Source organism: Heloderma suspectum, chromosome 5, assembly GCF_057233095.1.
Source record: "Heloderma suspectum isolate Gila_16-S chromosome 5, 16-S_ref, whole genome shotgun sequence".
Taxonomy (NCBI): Eukaryota; Metazoa; Chordata; class Lepidosauria; order Squamata; family Helodermatidae; genus Heloderma; species Heloderma suspectum.
Genome location: NC_139462.1, coordinates 23581543 through 23601947, shown reverse-complemented (window position 1 = coordinate 23601947; position 20405 = coordinate 23581543). Strand labels below are relative to the sequence as shown.

General features: G+C 48.1%; 2 protein-coding genes across 2 annotated transcripts in view; one reads left to right on the top strand and one right to left on the bottom strand.

Annotated features, from left to right (window-relative positions):
* Positions 1–15593, top strand: part of LOC146343693 (estradiol 17-beta-dehydrogenase 11-like) — a 23780-nt gene extending 8187 nt beyond the window's left edge. The window contains exons 5-7 of the mRNA XM_084855572.1: positions 13556–13693; positions 15032–15148; positions 15316–15593. Coding sequence (XP_084711698.1) covers positions 13556–13693; positions 15032–15148; positions 15316–15406 — 346 coding nt within the window. The 3' untranslated portion in view covers positions 15407–15593. The remainder of the gene's footprint in view (positions 1–13555; positions 13694–15031; positions 15149–15315) is intronic.
* Positions 15251–20405, bottom strand: part of LOC146343692 (estradiol 17-beta-dehydrogenase 11-like) — a 35720-nt gene continuing 30565 nt past the window's right edge. Inside the window, exon 7 of the mRNA XM_084855573.1 lies at positions 15251–20405. Coding sequence (XP_084711699.1) covers positions 20315–20405 — 91 coding nt within the window. The 3' untranslated portion in view covers positions 15251–20314.

Below are 20405 nucleotides of genomic sequence, written 5' to 3'. Positions count from 1 at the left end.
ATCCAAGGCTGATCTTGTTGAGCGGCCTGTCTGGTGTTGCTGAAAGCGCTCCTTGAGATAGGCTGGGCTGGAACTATATATGGTTTTAAAGGTCAAAACCAACACCTTGAATTTGGCCTGGAAAACAACTGGTAACCAGTGCAACTCCTCCTTCAGCACTGGAGTGATGTGATATTGCCGGCGGCTGCCTTTAATCAGGCGAGCCACCACGTTCTGTACCAGCTGCAGCTTCTGAACTGTCTTCAAGGGTAACCCCACATAGAACACATTACGGTAGTCTAAACGAGAGGAGACCAGGGCATGTACTACCGATGGGAGCAGATGGTCGGGAAGGTAGGGGTGCAGCTGCCGTATCAGATGGAGTTGGTACAGCGCTGTCCAGCTCACAGCTGACACCTGAGCCTCCATGGACAGCTGGGAGTCTAAAATGACCCCCAGGCTGCGGACCTGGTCTTTCAACGGTAGCCGTACCCCATTCAACAGCAGGTCAGCATCCCCCAACCTCCTCTTGTCTCCCACCAAAAGTACCTTGGTCTTGTCAGGGTTCAGCTTCAGCTTATTCCTCCCCATCCAGCCACTCACCATCTCCAGACATTTGGACAGGGATTCTACGACCAACCTTGGTGAAGATTTGAATGAGAGGTAGAGCTGCGTGTCATCCACATATTGATGACACAGCACCCCAAACCTCCTGATGACAGCCCCCAATGGCTTCACATAGATGTTAAATAGCATCAAGGAGAGGATGGAACCCTGTGGCACCCCACAAGTGAGTGGCCATGGGTCCGAAACCTCCTCTCCCTGTGCTACCCTTTGGTACCTGTCGGAGAGGAAGGACCGGAACCACCGTAATATGGTGTCTCCAATGCCCAACCCCTCCAGGCGGTCCAGGAGGATACCATGGTCAACGGTATCGAAAGCCGCTGAGAGGTCGAGGAGAACAAGGAAGGAACATTCACCCCTATCCAGAGCCCTCCTCATATCATCCACAAAAGCAACCAAGGCCATTTCTGTCCCATGCCCAGGCCTGAAGCCTGACCAAAATGGATCTAGATAATCGGCTTCTTCCAAGTGTTCCTTCAACTGCATCGCCACCACCCGCTCAATCACCTTGCCCCAAAATGGCAGATTCAAGACTGGGCGAAAGTTGTTCAGAACTTGGGGATCCAAGGAGGGCTTTTTTAAGAGCGGTCTTATCACTGCCTCCTTGAGAGCTGAGGACATCACCACCTCCTCAAGGGAGGCGTTTACCACCACCCTGATCCCCTCACGCAGCCTCTCTCTGCAGCTCATAATGAGCCAAGATGGGCAAGGATCAAGTAAGCAGGTGGTCGGCCTTACAGATGAAAGCACCTTGTCCACTTCATCAGAAGGAAGAAGCTGTAACCAGTCCCACAAAACCAGTGTGCCACAGACCGCCTCCTGCTCACTAACTGTATCCACAGCACACGGAATAACACCCCTAATCTGATCAATTTTATCTGCAAAGTGCCTTGTCAAGGCCTCACAGGAGGCCTTAGAATGCTCCAGCAGTACCAGAGCAACTGGACCAACCAGGCTGTGGACCACTTTGAACAGCCTCCTGGGACAGCACTTAGTGGACACGACAGAGGCAGCATAATATTCCTTTTTTACTGCCTTCACCGCCATGTGATAGGCTGAAGATACAGCTCTAGCCCATGTCTGATGATCGTCTTTAGAGCAAGACTTCCGCCACCGGCGCTCTAGCCGTCTCACCTCCTGTTTCAGAGTTCGTAACTGCGGATTGAACCATTGTGCATTAGGGATGGCGGAGAATTCCACCACGGATTTCAGTGAGGCCGAATGCCAGTGAAATCCCGAAATCTGTGGCGGAACGGTCCGCCCCCCCCCCACGGATTCCCCCCGGGACAAGGCGGATGTTCCGGATGGCGGCGGGTCCAGCAGCAGGTCCGGCAGCGGCTGCTCTTTCGACCGGCTGCCGTGGCCACCATTGTCATCCTGGTCTTTGCCGTGATAGGCTACTTAAGTAATTACGTAGCCTATCATGGCAAGCCAAGCAAAAAAAACCAAAATGGCATACGCAAATGATGGCGGCTACAGCGGCTGCCATTTGCGTTCCCTGTTTTTCGCCGTTTTAGTCTACGTAAATATTTATGTAGGCTATTACAGCGAAAAAAAGGGGAACACAAATAGCATAGTGGGCACTATTTGCGTTCCTCTTTTTTCGCCGTTTTAGCCTACGTAAATATTTACGTAAGCTATTATGGCGGGGGGGGGGGAAGGAATGCAAATAGCACCCACTACGCTATTTGCATTCCCCTTTTTTCGCCGTAATAAAACGGCGAAAAATAGGGAACGCAAATGACGGCTGTCGTAGCCGCTGCCATTTGCGTACACTATTTTGTGTTTTTTTTGCCCAGCCGTGATAAGCTACCTACTTACCTACTGCCTGGCTGGACGCAAATGGCGGCCGCTACGGTGGTGTCAAGGGCTCCTTGGAGGCCTCTCTCAGTCTAATCCAGTAGCCAAGTCCAGACACAGACAAAGGGATTCCTTTCAAAGCTTTATTCTTCTTTTACAACTTAACAACTCTACAGGTAGCAACTAGATCTGAGCAGCAGAGTACCTATGCCCTAAGTTGAAACAGTTGGTCCCCGTTTGAAAGGGAATTACTGGCAGACCCCTGAGCTTAAGGACTAGGGAGAGTCCCTCCCCTTTTCCCTTGGATCCTCTGGGCGCAGCCGTTGTTTGCGCGCCAACTGGGCACTACGCCTCCTTTCCGTGCCCTCCATCTGGCGCCGCTCTCTGCGTCTGCGTCGCGCATCCACCAAGTCTGCTATCTGTGCTCGGTCACTCCCTGGACTGCTTTCTAATCTAGGAATGCTGGTGGGAGGAATCTCGGTCAGCTGTGGGCCCTGGGAAAGAGGAGCGCGCTCCTCTCCCAGGAGCGACTGCTCTTCCTCAGAATCAGAACTACTCTGGGATTCTATGAGCTCAGTGTCCACCCTGACATCATCCCCGCTCCCATGAGGCCCTCCCTCCTGCTCCTCCCCTGGGGCCCCGGGCTTGTGGGGGTACAGCTGGTGGAAGCACCTCAGCAGCAACGGAGCATGCACATTTTCTGCGGGTTCCCAGGATCGCTCATCAGGCCTGTACCCCTTCCAGTCCACCAGATATTGCAAGCGGCCACGAGAAAGGCGGGAGTCCAGAATCTCCGCGATCTCAAACTCCTCCTCCCCCTCCACCAGCACTGGCGGTGGGGGGGAGCTGACTGAGCGATGAGAGTCACCAGAAACCAGGGGGGACAGCAAGGACCAATGAAAAACAGGATGGATCTTCATGGGGGGGGGGAGCCAGGCGAAAAGCAACAGGGTTAATCTGGGCCGTAACCTGGAAAGGCCCCGTGCGGCGAGGCGCAAGCTTCCTTGCGCGCGAGTGAGAGGGGAGGTATTGGGTGGACAACCAAACCCAGTCCCCCGGTTGCAGAGACGGATCTGGCTGGCGCCGCTGGTCTGCAGAGGCCTTGTAGGCTGTCTTGGCTTGCTCGAGGGAGTCCCGTAAGAGGTGGTATACCATTCGCAACTCCTCTAAAAAGTCCTGGGCCGCTGGCACCGAAGAGGGAGCTAGGGAGGATGGGAAGGCCTTGGGGTGGTAACCAAAATTGGCAAAAAATGGAGTTTGGCGGGTGGAAGCATGGCAGGCATTGTTATAAGCAAATTCTGCGAGAGGCAGCAAGGAAAACCAGTCATCTTGCTGGTAATTGACATAACAGCGCAGATATTGCTCCAGAGTCGCATTGGTGCGCTCGGTCTGACTGTCCGTCTCTGGATGGTGGGCGGAGGAAAGACGGAGCGTCACATGGAGCAACGCCAGTAGCTCCCTCCAGAAATAGGTAGTGAATTGGGGGCCCCTATCGGAAATGAGACCCTCGGGCCATCCGTGGAGCCGGAAAACATGCGCCACAAACAGCTCTGCCGTCTCCCTGGCTGTGGGCAACCCAGAGCAGGGGATGAAATGGGCCATCTTAGAAAACAAATCCACCACCACCAGAATAGTGGTCTTACCGTGTGAGCGAGGCAAGTCAGTGATGAAGTCAAGGGAGAGCAGTTTCCAAGGTCGTGAGGGGGTAGGCAGGGGGTGAAGCAAGCCTGTGGGCTTGCCTGAGGGGGCCTTCGCCCGCTGGCAGGTTGGGCAGGAGGTGACATAGGACTTGACGTCCTGACACACACGAGGCCACCAAAAATCCCTCGTCACTCCATGCAGGGTCTTGGCGACGCCAAAATGCCCAGCTGTGGGGGAGTCGTGGCACTCATGGAGGACCCTCTCGCGGAGGGGTCTAGGAGGCACATAGACCCGGCCGGAATGGTAAAGCAGGCCACCTCGCAAAGAGAAGGGGGTAAAGTGTGGGGGGGCAGAGGCTAGCCCCAATTCCTCCACCTTTGTGCGAACAAAAGCATCCTGAGCCTGTGCAGAGAGAAGGAGTTCCTCCCAAGAATGAGGTACCGCAGCTGCCGCCAGGCCTTGGGGGGGAAGCCGGTCAGCCTCCTTCTTGTCAAACACATCCCGAAAAGCTGCATACTTCTCTGGGGGGATGATGGTAGCTGAGGGACTGCCAGAAGCAGAGAAGGAGGGGGGGAAAGGGTTAATGCCTGGGCCGGGACTGGCACCGCCTCCGTGAGGCAATGCTCCCGGCAGTAGGGAGATGCAAACTCCACTTGCCGAAGCCCCCAAGAAATCTGAGGGTTGTGCTTAGAGAGCCAGGAAAAACTCAGCATGACTGGGTATAAGGGAACCTTGGCTAAGTGAAATTGAATCTGCTCAACGTGGGAATGGGTGCGCAGAGTGAGCGGAACTGTAATATGGGTCACCTCGCCCGAAGAGAGAGGACGCCCATCAATGGTCTGCACTGCGAAGGGGGCAGGAAGGGGCAGGGTGGGAATCTTGTGGAAGAGGGCGAAGGTCTCACCCATGAAACTAGTCGTAGCCCCCGAGTCCGCTAAAGCTAGGGCCTCCACCCCACCCCGCTGTGAGGAGCGGAGGTGAACATGCAACAGCAGATGGGAGGGTGGGGGGGTTGGGGAAGGCACCCACCCGGTGGGGAGCTGACCCCCACATTGGAGGCCCCCAACAAGCTTGGGGGGCAGTGTAGTCAAGCCTGGGGACGAGGAGGAGGAGGAGGGGGAAGGAGAGGAGGAGGAGGCAGCGGAGCCGTGGATTTAACTTGGCAGGTCTTGGCGAAATGCCCCAGGTTTCCACATCAAAAACATCGGCACTCAGCTTGCCAGCACTCAAGTTCCTCTGGCGGCAGTGAGGCTCGGGTAGCCCCCAGCTGCATCGGGGTCTCCTCCACCCCCAGCGCTGGAGCGGGGGGTGGGGGAGGAGGCAGGAAACGTGGGGGAATGGGAGGAGGGAAATCCCGGCCCCCGGCGCCCCGCCGGGTCTGCCGGCGCCCCTCCAGCCGACTATCTATCTGAAGGCAGGTCAGGATGAGCTCCTCCAAAGTAGGCGGGCTGGGCATGCGCGCCAACTCACCATCCAAAAACTGAGCCAGTAGCACAGCATCATTCCATTGTAAATCCTGCATCAGCAAGCAAAAGGTTGTCGCGTAGCTGGAAACTGAGTCCTTGCCCTGCCGGAGGCGGCGAATCTCCCGAGAAGCCGTCTGCGTGCGCAGTGGGTCACCGAAAAAACGTGCCATGGCTGTCATGAAACCTTGATAGTCCCTGAGCAGGGGGTCATTAGCGAGCAGGAGTCCCGAAGCCCATTTAGCTGCCATGCCTGACAGTAGGTTAATGATGAAACCCGCATGAACCTGTTCCGTTTGGAAATCCTCAGGTCTAAGACGCATGTACAGCTCTGATTGGGCCCTGAAAATCTGAAAAAGTCCTTTCTCAACAGAAAACTTCTCTGGCAATGCCACCGGGCACTTGCGGCGTGGGGGAATTGGAGGTGGGGGGGTTGAAACGCTGCCTGTAGATTCTGCACGGCAGCCGTCAGTTGAGCCATCTGATCACGGAGCATCTGGTTCTCTTGCGCCAGAGCTTGCAGCGCTGGGTCCCCAGCACCCTCCATAAGGCAATCGGAGAGAGAGAGAGAGGAGAGAAAGAAAAAAAAAAGAGGGACGGGGACCAAGCTGTCAAGGGCTCCTTGGAGGGCTCTCTCAGTCTAATCCAGTAGCCAAGTCCAGACACAGACAAAGGGATTCCTTTCAAAGCTTTATTCTTCTTTTACAACTTAACAACTCTACAGGTAGCAACTAGATCTGAGCAGGAGAGTACCTATGCCCTAAGTTGAAACAGTTGGTCCCCGTTTGAAAGGGAATTACTGGCAGACCCCTGAACTTAAGGACTAGGGAGAGTCCCTCCCCTTTTCCCTTGGATCCTCTGGGCGCAGCCGTTGTTTGCACGCCAACCGGGCACTACGCCTCCTTTTCGCGCCCTCCATCTGGCGCCGCTCTCTGCGTCTGCGTCGCGCATCCACCAAGTCTGCTATCTGTGCTCGGTCACTCCCTGGACTGCTTTCTAATCTAGGAATGCTGGTGGGAGGAATCTCCGTCAGCTGTGGGCCCTGGGAAAGAGGAGCGCACTCCTCTCCCAGGAGTGACTGCTCTTCCTCAGAATCAGAACTACTCTGGGATTCTATGGGCTCAGTGTCCACCCTGAAAGGTGGCTGCCATTTGTGTCTGCAGCAACCCGTCTGTGGCCGGAACTCCGGCTGCGGACGGGCCTGGCCGTAGCCGCCGCCATTTGCATACAATGTTTGCGGGGGGGTTGCCCAGCCGTGATAGGCTACCTACTTACGTAGCCTATCACGGCTGCCTGGCTGGACACAAATGGCGGCTGCTACGGCGGCCGCCATTTGCGTCCGCAGCAGCCCATCTGCAGACGGAACTCCGGTTGCAGACAGGCCTGGCTGGTTGCGGAGCGGAGCCGGCTGGGCAGGATTCCGGCGGGAGGACCGGATCACCTCCCCCCCATCGAGGATTCGTGAACACAATCCGCGACAAGGTAAGTGACTTTTGTACATCCCTAGGTGCAGTCCAAGCCCTGTTCAGGGGGAGAGGGCATTTTGGAGCCACCCGATCTAATGCCCCAGTGATTGCAGCTTTCCACCCACCCACGAGTGGCCATTGGCATGCTCCAGAGAATCCCCAGGCACGTTCAGGAATCCATTCGAATCCATAAGATGCCTGGGGTGGACCATTTTAATGCATCTTCCACCCCTGCGGTGGGGTTGTGGAACCGAGAAGTCCAACATCACCAGATAGTGATCTGACCATGATAAGGGGGTGGTGGATATACCCCCGACTTCCAGATCACTCCCCGCTTCTCCAGAAACAAACACAAGGTCTAGCGCATGACCGGTTACATGGGTGGGCCCAGTTGGAATAGGGTGCAGCTCCCAGGAAGCCATGGTCTCCATGAAGTCCCGACATTCCCCTGTGAGGACGGCCTCTGAATGTACATTGAAGTCCACCAACACCAATAAGTTAGGGGACTGTACATGCGCATCAGAGACCACCTCAAGCACCTCGGCCAGGGAGTCAGTCGTGCAGCGGGGTGAACAGTACATGAGCAGAATCCCCAGACTGCGGTCCCAACCTCCAGTACATGCACTCAGCAACCTTGGTCTCCCGGAGAGGGGGTCTGGTGAAGACTAAGGACTCTCGGTAGATAACAGCCACTCCCCCTCCCCAATCCCCAGCCCTCAGCTGCTGTGCATACAAAAATCCAGCTGGACACATGGCCACAAGAGTTGGAGCAGCGGCCTCGGCTAGCCAGTTCTCCGTAATACATGCCAGGTCCACACCCTCATCCAGGAACATGTCATGGATGAGGGATGTTTTCTGGGTAACAGACCTGGCATTGCTGAGCAGCAAAAAAAGGCCAGAAGATGGAGTCATGCCTCCCCCAGCCATCCTTTGGCTCTGGACAGGCCCAGAACAGGGGACAGATATTACACTTCTCTCCCTTGCTCCCCTTACCTGGCATGTAAATAGCAGATTTCACAGCTGCTATTTGCTAAAACTTTAAAGAGAGTGAGGTGAAATGTACATGTCTCCTTTATAATATGCAGTTACCGCTAGGGAGGGAGTTGCTGAAAGTAGGGGTATGGTAATAGTCCCAAGGAAGAATAGGCAGAACATCATTCTAACCCTCTATGGAGAATTTATGCTGCAATATCAGTTTAAGGGGTGGCTTCCTGCAAGGAATTCTGGGAACTGTAGTTTGAGGAAGGTACTGAGAATGTATTCTTAGATATTCTTTGCTTCCCCCACCCTCCCATACGGACGTACCTCACAGAACTACAGGTTGTAGTATTCCATGGGGAGAGGGAATGACTGTTAAGCCAGTTTAAGTCTGTGGTGCAAATATGCCACATGTGTTTGATGTAGGGCATTTCTACATGAGGCTTTTATTCCTCATCTTTACCAGAGCTTCTGCTTCCGGATTCCTTGTGGGATTAAGCTTGGCTCCTTTACACGTGCTCTTTTCTGGAGGCTTTCTCCACCTTTCTATATATTTCAAGATGTAGCCACTAGATGGTGCTGTGGTATAGCGGAATTGTGCAATTAAACACTGGAAATATAATGCCATTCAGAAAAATACTGCACTTTCCTCAGTCTAACCCCCCCACTCCCCGCAGTAATTGTTGCAAAGCATGGGAGAAGCCCTGGAGGATGACAATGTCATGTAAATGACTCACAAACAATTGTGAGTGAGCAATCACGAACACACAATAAAAGCCTTGTGCAGAAAGGCTCATAGATATCAGCAATTCCTGTGTTTTGGCGCTGTAGTTCATTGTATGGATGAGGCCCAAGTTCAACCTCCAGTGATTGTAATTTGCACACAAGCATGTGCTGCCACAACACACCTGTGCATTTTCCTTGTGTGTCTGCACATGTTTTGTTGCTTCGAATTATATTTCATGACATTTAGAAGCCTACAAAGAGAGGCAGAAAATCCTGGGAAGTTGACAGCACTAATGCAGAAGAGTATTCTAGCCAAGCTTCACACAAGAGGCATGATGAACCACAACTAAACTTTATTTGGAGTGAAGGATATTTAAACCCCACCCACCCACCCACCCCCAGAACAAAAGGTGGGAAAACAGAAACACTAATACTTTCTTAAGAATGTCACATTGGATATTTTATGGCATCACTGTCCTTATCATAGAATCATAGAGTTGGAAGGAACCTTGAAGATCTTCTTGTCCAACAGGCTACCGCAACATTGCATTTTTTCTCCCTGGAACTGCATTTTGTTTGTGGTTGCACATTTTATATACATTTTAGAAAATGGAGCCACGCTGGTCCATGAGAAAAAAATCCAAAATCCACAGTTGGGCAATACATTTATTAGGACTTACCAAAATTCCACAGAATTGCGCAAGCTTTCGAGTTCTCCAGAACTCTTCATCAGGCTAGGTGGTACATATAGTAGGGGATGTGGGACTAAGTCCCAAAATTTGGCCAGGTGTTAATAAGGTCTGCAATTTAGATAGACCCAGTCTCAAATGGAGATGTGCAGTCTGAATGAATTAGTGGTAGGAATGGAACCAGAGGAAGAGTTTCTACCATTTGAAGAAAGGCTGAGGGTTCCATCCCCTCCAATCACTAGATAATACTAACTATTTGGTCTTAATTGACTTCTTTACCTAATGCACCACGTAAAATTAAACTCCAGCTTTGTTGCTATAAGGACTGTCACGCTTCTCTGTACTTCTGCTTCATGCCATCTCAGGAACTTATGTGTTTCACCAGAAACAAAAGGCAAATTAGTTACATGCAGTCTGTCTGTCCTCAGCAATGGAGATCAGCCACTGGTTCTTCTTCCAAAAATGGATCGCTAGGTGTCACCTGATACCTGCAACAGCTACCACTGGCTAATTCACTCAGACTGCAAACCTCCATGTTGAGACTGAATCTGTCTAAACTCTAGATCATGGCCATAACACCTGGACAAATGTTTGGACTTTGTTTCTTCCCACAGGAAGGATTTCTTGCAGGATCTACTTTGCTTGTTGTCACTAAAACCCTGAGATCCACCAATTAGAGCCTGATGCAGAAGACATACACTTAGAATTAAAGAATTCTGAGCCCAGGAACTTGTTTTGAGTACCAGGACTGAACAGAGCTCACTGTCCTGCCACACAAAAATACATATCTGGTTAAAATGTTTACAAACTCAGAAAAAATATTAGTAAGATCTGAGTTAGCCACACTATTGCCCAATATGAGTGACACTTAAAATCCTGGATTCCTGAATTGAATTTTTGAGGCTTCAATAACTTCCCACCAGATCACCCCCCCCCCCCGCCTCCGCAAAATGGCTTAACAATGAACCAGGAAGTTCTTTCTCCAAACAGTGGGTGTGTCAAATATTGTTATGACTTCATTCATTGGCTAAAAACCCTGAAAGGGAGGAACATACTTTTTTTTGCTTACAAAAGGAATGGACAGAAATAGCGGCTATACATTTTGCCCCTTATCTCAGGTTCAACAAGGGCTAGAGACTTGCGGGGGGGTAATGTAACATGTGAATCTCGAGATTGTGGCTTATCCAGGGAGTGCATCTGACCCCCTTGCCCTTCCCTATATATGCCCATGCATTCAGTTAAGGATCTTATGTAAGGGGGCTTAGAAATATCTGTGAAGCCCTGGGGAGCGCCTCGTAGTCCATGTTGACTCTGCTAGGCCAGCTCTTCATACCATTAACATCAGTGCTGAAAAGTATTCTTCCCATATGTTTATTGGTATAAATATGCCCCGTGTATATCCTCTACAGTTCCATGCAAAATCATCTTTCTCAGTCTGTCTGATTTTATGCCACATGATGTGTGAATCACTTTAATAAGTGATTCTCACTGCTCTCCAAATTGGTACTAACAAGTTTTAAATTAGTCATTCATATAATTGGTCTATGCTTTCTCTGTCACTCTGAGTTCTAGCGAAAGGAGTGTGCTTTTCAGAATATCTAACGTTCCTTTTTGAATGCCGTTTGCTTCAGATTTATTCATTGCAATTTGAATGTTTTCTTTTTGTACATTGCTGTCAAACTGTATTAAATACCTCTTTGCGTCACCTGACAGACAGAGAAACAGTGCTTACTAGGTTGTTGGGAGATGTCCAAATCCAGAGTTAGTACAGTGAGGTGACAACAACAACAGTGATAATGATGTTGATGTGGAGGAGAATATCATCCTCGTCATCGTATAAAGCACCTACAATTTTCTAAGCACTATATAGACAGTGAAAGATAAGACATTCCCTGTCTGCAGGTTCATAATCTAACAGGCATGATACAAAAGGAAAAAGGAATGGGGATAGAAGAGAAAAGCAAGCATTAGAGCAGCAGCTCATTCTCTGGCTGATGGATGGGGCCAAGAGGGTCTCCCGCTTGCCATGTTTCCCTGGGAGGCAGGGGATGCAGCCTCCTAATGACCATTGGTCCCCTGGATGAAGCCAGAATGTGTTGTCGGTCCCAGATGGCAAATTTGGACCGCTGTTTGATATTTGGGATGGTATTTGAAAGGGCTGCTGAGTGATTCAGTCCAGCTGTCTGAAAGAGCTGCTGAGTAGATGTGCAGAGACCTAGCCTGCTTATTTGTAAGCAGACATGCTGCTCATGCTTACTTCTCAGTGGACAGGCTTCCTACCCTAAAACGGAATGGCAGGGGGGGCGGGGTGTTGAATTTTTCAGCCTCATCCACTGTTGGTTGTGGCCCCTCTCACCAGTGGAATAAGGCCCCTTTGAGCATCTCCAAAATGGACTCTGGTTCCCCAGCCCTGTGCTAGTGTGAGACATTTGCACAGGCCCAAGGTAGTAGGATATCTGATTTTTGCTGGTCCCTCCTACCCAATGAAGCCCCCTGTGCCCTCCCAAAAGCTTCTCCTTAGGGTTGGGACATTCTGCTAGGATATGGCACAGAGGGCTGCTGTTGTAAAATATTACCCCAATTCTCCAGGCGGTGTAGCGCTACCCTGGGGTAAGTTTCCTTTGGAAAGAGGTCATTGGAGGCTTCTTGGCATGTTGTAGTCTTTGGTTTATTTACAAATATACAGGCTGAGCATAGGTGAAAGAGCGCAGCTAAACGGCTTGAGACCACAATACGCGACGGCATGCCTCTCCTGAAATGATCCTACCCGTACACTACATTCAGCATCTAAGGTCCTGCCCCGAGTGCCTCCTCCGAGGGAAGCTTGGAAGGCAGCAACAAGGGAGAGGGCCTTCTCAGTGGTGCCCCCACATCTGTGGAACAAGCTCCCTGATGAAGTCTGCCTGGCACCAACATTGTTATCTTCTTGGTGCCAGGTTAAGACCTATCTCTTTTCTAAGGCATTTGGCAGCACATGATGAGTTTTCATTGGACCTGGATGTGTCTTCAGTTATAACTGATAGTTCAGTGTTCAGTGTTGTTTTTAGTTATACGTTGTTTCTGTATATTGTCTGTGTGCTTTTAAACAAAGCCCTATGAAGAAAGACTGAAAGAACTGGGCATGTTTAGCCTGGAGACAACTGAGGGGAGATATGATAGCGCTTTTCAAGAACTTGAAAGGCTGTCACAGAGAGGAAGGCCAGGATCTCTTCTCGTTCATCCCAGAACGCAGGACACAGAATAATGGGCTCAAGTTACAGGAAGCCAGATTCCGGCTGAACATCAGGGAAAACTTCCTGACTGTTTCTGTTAGAGCAATGCGACAATGGGACCAATGACCTAGGGAGGTGGTGGGCTCTCCCACACTGGAGGCATTCAAGACAAGGCTGGAAGCCATCCATCTGGGATGCTGACTTGGATTCCTGCATTGAGCAGGGGGTTGGACTCGATGGTCTTATAGGCCCCTTCCAACCCTACTATTCTATGATTCTATGTGCTTTTTTGTAAATAGCTTTTAAACTTTTTCTATTGTATTTAATGTTTTAACTTCTGTAAACCGCCCAGACAGCTTCAGCTATGGGGCGGTACAGAAATGTAATACTTAAACAAACACTCCCAAGAGAAAACCAAAACCCATTGCTCCCTCATCAGATTTCCAGAGAGGCAGCCAAGATAGTAGGATGCTTTCAGATCCCCAAACTCAGCTCTCTGACACTGTCTGCCTCAAACTGCCATCTTTGCTTCTGCTTCCCTCTTAGACACAGACCTAGCTCACCCCTCCCTGTGGCTAGTGGGGGAATAAGGATGAGTCATCTTCGCCCATCACCATCCTAGGCCTTCTTAGACCATCTTCATTCCCATGACAGCATATCACCAGGCTGTTCTGTTCAATGTACATGTTAGAGAGTCCTCATAGCTAGAAACTGAAGGTGAATACATGAGAAGAGAAAGGCATCCGATCAGAGTTGCAGAGAACTTTGGTCTAGAATAACTGATTTCCTGCTGTAAATAGTAAGCTTGCTGATTAATTGTCTAATCGGTCTGGCTTATTGGTTATGTTATCTTATGTATCTTAGGAATTCACTTATAGTGGTTATATTTTAAAAGCCTGCATATCACACATATGTTTACCTTGTGTTAATTACGAAATATTTTCAAAGGTCATCCAAATCTACTTTTTCCTTCTTAGTTCAAGCAAGTTTGCTGCTGTTGGATTTCATAAAAGTCTGACTCAAGAACTGTATGCATTGGGAAAGGATGGGATCAAAACCTCGTGCCTTTGTCCAGTTTTTATAAACACTGGCTTTATAAAACAGCCAACTTCAAGGTAAGTCTCAAAAACAGCCTGATAGATGTCCCATTGTTGTAAAAGCCCTCCAATATACATACTCTATATTTTACCTTCCCATTTGAAATACCACTTAAAACTAATTTAAAAACCACACTGGAATCCAGTGAGCTGATTAGGCTCATGCAGGACTCATGAGCCTAATCATGCTGCTTGAACAGCCAACTCCTTTGTCACATTTATAGATAGGGGAGAAATTTGTTTTGTTTGCATTTTAATGAGATCTCATGTGGTGCAGTGGTTAGAGTGTTGGACTGGGGCTCAGCAGATCCAGGTTCTAGTCCCCACTTGGCCATGAAGCTCACTGGGTGACTTTGGGCCAATTACTGACTCTCACCCTAACTTACCTCACAGAGTTGTTGTGAAGATAAAATGGAAAGGAGGAAGTCTATCTAAGTTGCCTTGGGTTCCTTGCAAGAGGGAAAAAGGCACGATAGAAATGTAATAATAAAATAAAAAACAAAATAATTTCATACTTTCTAACCAATATGTGAACTGAAACTCCATGAACCTGCAAAACCTCCCTTTTCCAAATTTTGCAGCAGAGTACTCCAGTCGAAAAAGGCACACATCAGAGGAAAGTGAACCCAAAAATGCATATATTAGTCAACATTCTAAATAAGTTATATTAGGAAATTGTTTGCAAAAGTCTGTGTATTGGGTGGAAATGCATGCGTTAGGAGAAACGCATACCAATTTTCATGTGAACTTTTTCTTCAAATTCTCAAAGTTTGAGGTGAATCCAAGTAAGACTAGAAGAGAGAGAGACCAAGGCTGAATCTACACATAGCAGTTATACCATTATCATACCGCTTTCATGACTATTGGTACACATGACACCAGTGGGCACCAATAATTATGGTAATTGTATAACTGCTATGTGTAGATTCAGCCCACAACTTACAGATTTGTCCATCGCTAGACATATGACTGACTACTTTTGAAACTTCTATCCATTTCAATAGTAATTAGCCATGAGGCGTTGGCAGCTGCTACTGTTCAAGAAAAACACATCTAACAGAGCAATCCTATGCATATCTACCCATAAGTAAGCGCCATTGAATCCAGTGGAGCTTACTCCCAAGTAAGCATGTGAGATTGCAGTCTAAATCCTTCTTGGGCACATGGGATTAGTTTCACAAGTTACTAGAATCCCCAAAGGAACCATCAATCCCTTCATTAAAAATGCAGGAGTACAGTGAGCCAATAAGATTTAAGAAACATTCTGGCAATTATAACTATGTTGTTAAAGCTAATCTCAAGCTGCATTATTCCCATGAGGGCCATCCTTTAAGGCATGTTCTCATTTAATTCCAGGATACTGCCTCTTCTGGAACCTGACAAAGTTGCAACTAAATTTATGGATGGAATACTTTGCAACCAAAAAATGATTTTTCTTCCACCTTTTGTGAAATGCAGTCTACTGCTGGAAAGGTACATGCCATAGCCTTAGGATATGCGAGCTGTATTTTTTAGTTGTTTAAATTAAAAGTATATGTTGTAGTAGAAAGCAAAAGTCAAGCAGTCAAATCACGTAGTTATCAGAGCAGATTTGAGCGTTTTGTACTGTTGTAATTGGATGTTTCTATATTTTTTTACAGAATTTTTCCAGAGCGTGCCTTGGTGGCTTGGAACAAGATAATGAAAGTAAGATTTGATGCCATTGTTGGATGCGAGAGAAAAGAACGTTAATATATGACTTCTGGAGGTATATATAGGAAGACTCCCAGCGTCAGTTCTTCAGAAGTTTGATTAATTCCAGGTAGAATGCGATGGAGCTTCTTGGCATACTTTTTAGAACACTTGGTTTGTAACCTCTAAAAGGAATCTCATGTACTTCTCATCCCAAGTATATATTAAAAGTATGAATACAATGCTGTATTGAGTATATTTCTTCCTGGTATATGAACACAGGCCACAATCATGTATTTTGCCCATTGGTTTCAATGTAGTTTTTCCAGTTGTCCCGGTATCTAGTTCACTGCAGCACTAGACCTCAATTGGGGCGGTGGGGGGAGAGATCTTCTTCCTTCCCTTCACCACCAGAGAAACAACAGCAAAGTAAGTGAGCAGGAGGGGGACTGAAGGAAACCAAGTGGGTGGGAGGGAGGGAAGAACCAAGTACTTTGGCTTCCATTAAAATCCAGGCCAGAGAATGATTCAAAGGACACGTTTGGAACCTAGGAAGCTGCCTTATACTGAGTCAGACCATGAGTCCATCTAACCCAGTACTGTCGACACAGACTGGCAGTGGCTCTCCGGGATTTCAGGCAGGAATTTTTTCCTGCCCTACCTGGAGATGCCAGGGATCAAACCTGGGACCTTGTGCATGCAAAGCAGGAGCTCTACCACTGAGCTAAGGCCCATCTTGTATTCGACACGTGTGTCAGCAGTTAAGCAGTTTCATACCCCAAGCCAAGGAATTCAAACTTCAGTGTCATCTCTAATTAGCAGCACTGTGTGACCATGACACAGTACCAGCTTGGGTATCCATGTTTGTTTCCTATTAGCAGGACAGCATCACCTCAATGTCCAAGGATGTCTTATTTGTTGTCATAGTTCAGGGTGGGGAACTACATTCGCGATCATCCCTCATCATTGGCCCAGATGTCTGGGGATGATGGGAACTGGAATTCAGCAATATTGGGAAGGGGGGTTTCTCCAGCCCTGTTACAGATCTTAGTACAAACTCAGAACCAGTTCATACTTCAGCCAGCTCTGTTCTCACCTGAGTGTGCCGTGAAGCTCAGAAAAGTCATTGATCAGCTTCTGAGATCAGCGTCCAGACCATGATGGACCACACCCAAATCTAGACCTGGAAGATTTCCAGTCCTGGGTCTCTGAGTGTATTGGCTTAAGCTGGAGCCTCAAGTGCAGGAAGCAGAAGGTAACTTTCTGTTAACAGAGGCAGAAGGGCAGAATTCCAGCATTTATACAAGACCTGCCTTCGGGGGGGGGGGTTCCCCTAGGGGCTGGGCTTGGAACCTAAGCCCCACCCCCTGGAGGAACCCCAAGAGGCATTGCAGGTTGGATTGGGGTGCCCCACCAGCCAGAGGTTCTGCACTAGGCTAAGTCCCAGATGCAAACTGCAAGGTTTGCGGTTTAAGCGCCAGGATGCTTGACACAAGTCTCTCAGTCATGGTGGCTGATCTGTGAACTTCATGAGCTTTTTCAAGGATTCATTACATTGCATGTGCTGTGTGGACTAGGGACATTGCAAGGATTTGAACATGGGTGTTCACCTAGGCGAGCACCCTGTTCACATCTGCCAAGTACAATCGAGGTGGGCATTGCTCAGGGCCAGCCCAAGACATTTTGCTGCCAGAGGCAAAGGACAAACTGGAGCTCCACTCTCCATTCCATGTATAGAGGCCAACTGGACTGACAGCTGAATCTTACTTCAATTCTAGTGATGGAATAGTGTCCTCCATTACACCTGAGGCAACAGGCTAGTTTAGTGGGGCCCGGACACGTGTCACACGTAGCTCTGTCCTCCAACAGAGAGAAAAGCTGGGAGATCAGGAGGAAAAGACAGGAGGTTGCCACCACTGTGCCCCCCGACCCCCAACATCTGCCACCTGCAGTGATTGCCTCACTCTGCCCAATATAAGGCTGGCCCTGACATAGCCTGTTGTGAGTGGTTCACACTTCAATTGCTGGCATCCCATGTCGTCAGGTGCCTGTGCTAGGCCACCCCATCCCCAAATGGAAATAACCTGGCCCAAATGGCCAGGATAGGGTAGTAGGCAGCCAGTGGTCCTGTCATAGATAGAAGTCAATTCAGTCGCTCCTTCTTCCCTGCCACCAGGGGCATTACTAGGCCTAGCCTGGAATCTATTCCTCAGGGCCCCAGAGCTATATCCCAAAGCCCTTGAGTGTCCATTATGCCAATGGAAGATTTCTTTCTACCTTAATTGTCACATAGGGGGTGATTTTCAAGGGGGATTTCAGTTTGGGCGTGGTTAACCCTCCCCTACCCACATGCTGGAACCCCCACAAGCCTCCCCTCTGCATGGCAATTATGTTTCAGGGAGAAAACACCTTCCATTGGTACCAAGGAAAGCTTTTCTTCTAAGCTTAATTGCATGGGGTGGGGAAATTTTTCCTCCAGGAGAGAAAAGATAAATTGTAAATTGATTGTAATGGAAGAGGAACTACTGATTGGGGGCTGATATCAGGCAGGTTGGCCATTAATCGAAGAATGTATTTTATCTGAGGCAGTTTGGATGAGAAATTATTGTTTGTTCCCTTCTGTGAAGTGTAAACAAATCTGAATTATTATTTCTAAATTTACATATGGAGATATAAAGCAGCATTTGTACATTTTATGCAGATTTGTGCCCTATGGGCCTAGGCCCTGAATCTTTTAAGGAGCAATCCTAGGCATGTTTAGATAGAACAAAAGGCCTACAACTCCCAGCTTTCCCTAGCCAGCCATGCTGACTGGGGCATGCTGGGAGGTGTAGGAGTTTCATTCTGTCTGAACATGTATAAGATTGCATCCTGAACTGCCTAGTAATGCTCCTGCCTGCCGCCTTTTGTAAACTGAAGAGGACTGCCAGCATAGCAACACTGACAACATCTTTTTCTGTCAGGGGATTGCGGGGGTTTAACTGACTCTGGAAAAAAAAGAGACTCTGACAGCATCTCCTTCAGTTTACAAATACTTGCAGGGTGAGGAGGAGCAACCCAGCAAGCTTTGCCTAACCTTGAAGGAGCTGCTGCTGCCTGTTATCCATTCAAATTTGGAAAATGAGGGTTTTTTTCAAGGATTCAGATGGATGTGTGGAGGGCCCAAACTCTTTTCAGGGTGAGGGGTGGGATACTCATGCATGCCCAGGGCGGACCACTCCCATGAGCTCAAGAGAGACAGCTGAGATAATGTATGAACCAGCTGTCACTCTCTCATCGCAGTCTGGTTTGGGTGCTGTAAAATATCACATTCCACAAAGTGAGCTCGATTGCCCCAAACTGCTTGGGGTGATGCACAATGCTAACTAACATAAAGCATGCGAATGATTAACTGGCCCAAAAAAGCCTCATGGTCATAAAATGTAGAGAATGGTGTGAAATGTTGTCCAATACAAGAATTATCAAATGTCAACACTGGTGGATTTAGGAAATCCCTGGAGATGTTTGCTGTGAGTGAAAAAAGGACCATTCACAGTACAAGCAGATAAAGGCCAAACTCTGCCTCTCTCACTCAGGACTAATTAGCAATTCCCTTTGACACAGTAAAAAACAGAAATGCTAGCAGACAGTAGATTCTGAAAGTGTTGGTTGAACACCATCCAAGTGTTATTAACTTAATAGCACTCCACTTGAGATCTGTGACTGGGAACTCAACAGGGAACATGACATTAATGGCAAGTGTGACTTAGAGGAACAAACACAAAACCAAGGATCACATAAGTGAAAAAATATGGGTGCCCATTAAGTATTCACTCAACTAACTTAACAAGTACTTTGACCTTATGTTCCCCACCCCAGGTTCTAAAGCAGGAGTGGGCATCTTCATGGGCTCTGGGGGCCAATTTAAATCCCCAGGGCTATCCCCCACCCCAGGCACATGCCATTGAATTTTGGTGGCGACAGCAGCAAAACAATCCATGGTTTGCCACTAAATTTTATTGGCAAACTAATGGTCACCTAAAAAGGTCAAATTTAGCTTTAAAACAAGGACTCGAAGCTAAATTTGGCCTTTTTAGGTCACTGTTGTGGTTTGCCACCAATATCCTGCAGCAAACCACAACAGCAAACCACCTTCCTCTCTCCCCATGACAGTACATCTATGATCATACAATATAAAAGCATCCATCACATGTTTATTTATTGGGCTTTGTTGCAGTATTTAACACTTCATTTAATAATTCAAGGAGAATGCTGTAGAATTCTTTCTTTAAAAGGCATCTAAGTCCCCACCAACTGCTCCATAATATTTTGCATTTTTGTCTAAAGGGATCGGATAAGGGGTTTCATTCACTTCAAAAAGGAAAAGATAATCATTTCTCAAGAGAGAGAGAACAAAAAAAAATGTGTATTACACCTTCCTTACTGTAAGGGCTTTTCTACACAAGGTTGTTGATTGCTGTATATACTTTCAGTTTTGTTGCAACATTGAGATCAGAGGTCTACATAAAGAGCGTTTCCTTTCCTTCTTTTCTGCTACATAACCTATAGGTGGAGCTGTGCTATAGGGGAATATCACAGTTGCACAAGAAGAAAGCACGCCACTTTCCCCTTGCTAAAATAATAGGCCATTTTCCCCATTCTAAAAAACCCAGGAAAGTGCTCTGAGAAAACAGAAGCAAAACTGGAGGATCATGATGTTGTCTAAGGAACCCATAAACAATTGTAAGTAAGGAATCACAAGCACATAATGAATGCCTTGTGTAGAAAAGCTCTAAGAGATAGGGCATTATTTCAATTGTAGGAAATGTGCTCGCCATTCAATTTATACATGGATAAGGTGGTGTTTATGGGGCTACGTGTTACAGGTGAAGGGCAGGTTTCATAATGGGTTACATTTTATCCAGAATTAAAATTTTGAAGAGTTAAAAATTGGAATCATATGAAGGCCTAAAGATAAAATTTGTTCCCTTAATTTTCCTTATCCTTGTACCCAGTGACATAATCAAATTTAAGTGTATTCAACTTCCAGAAAGCTGCAGCTCCACGAACTGGAAGAAAC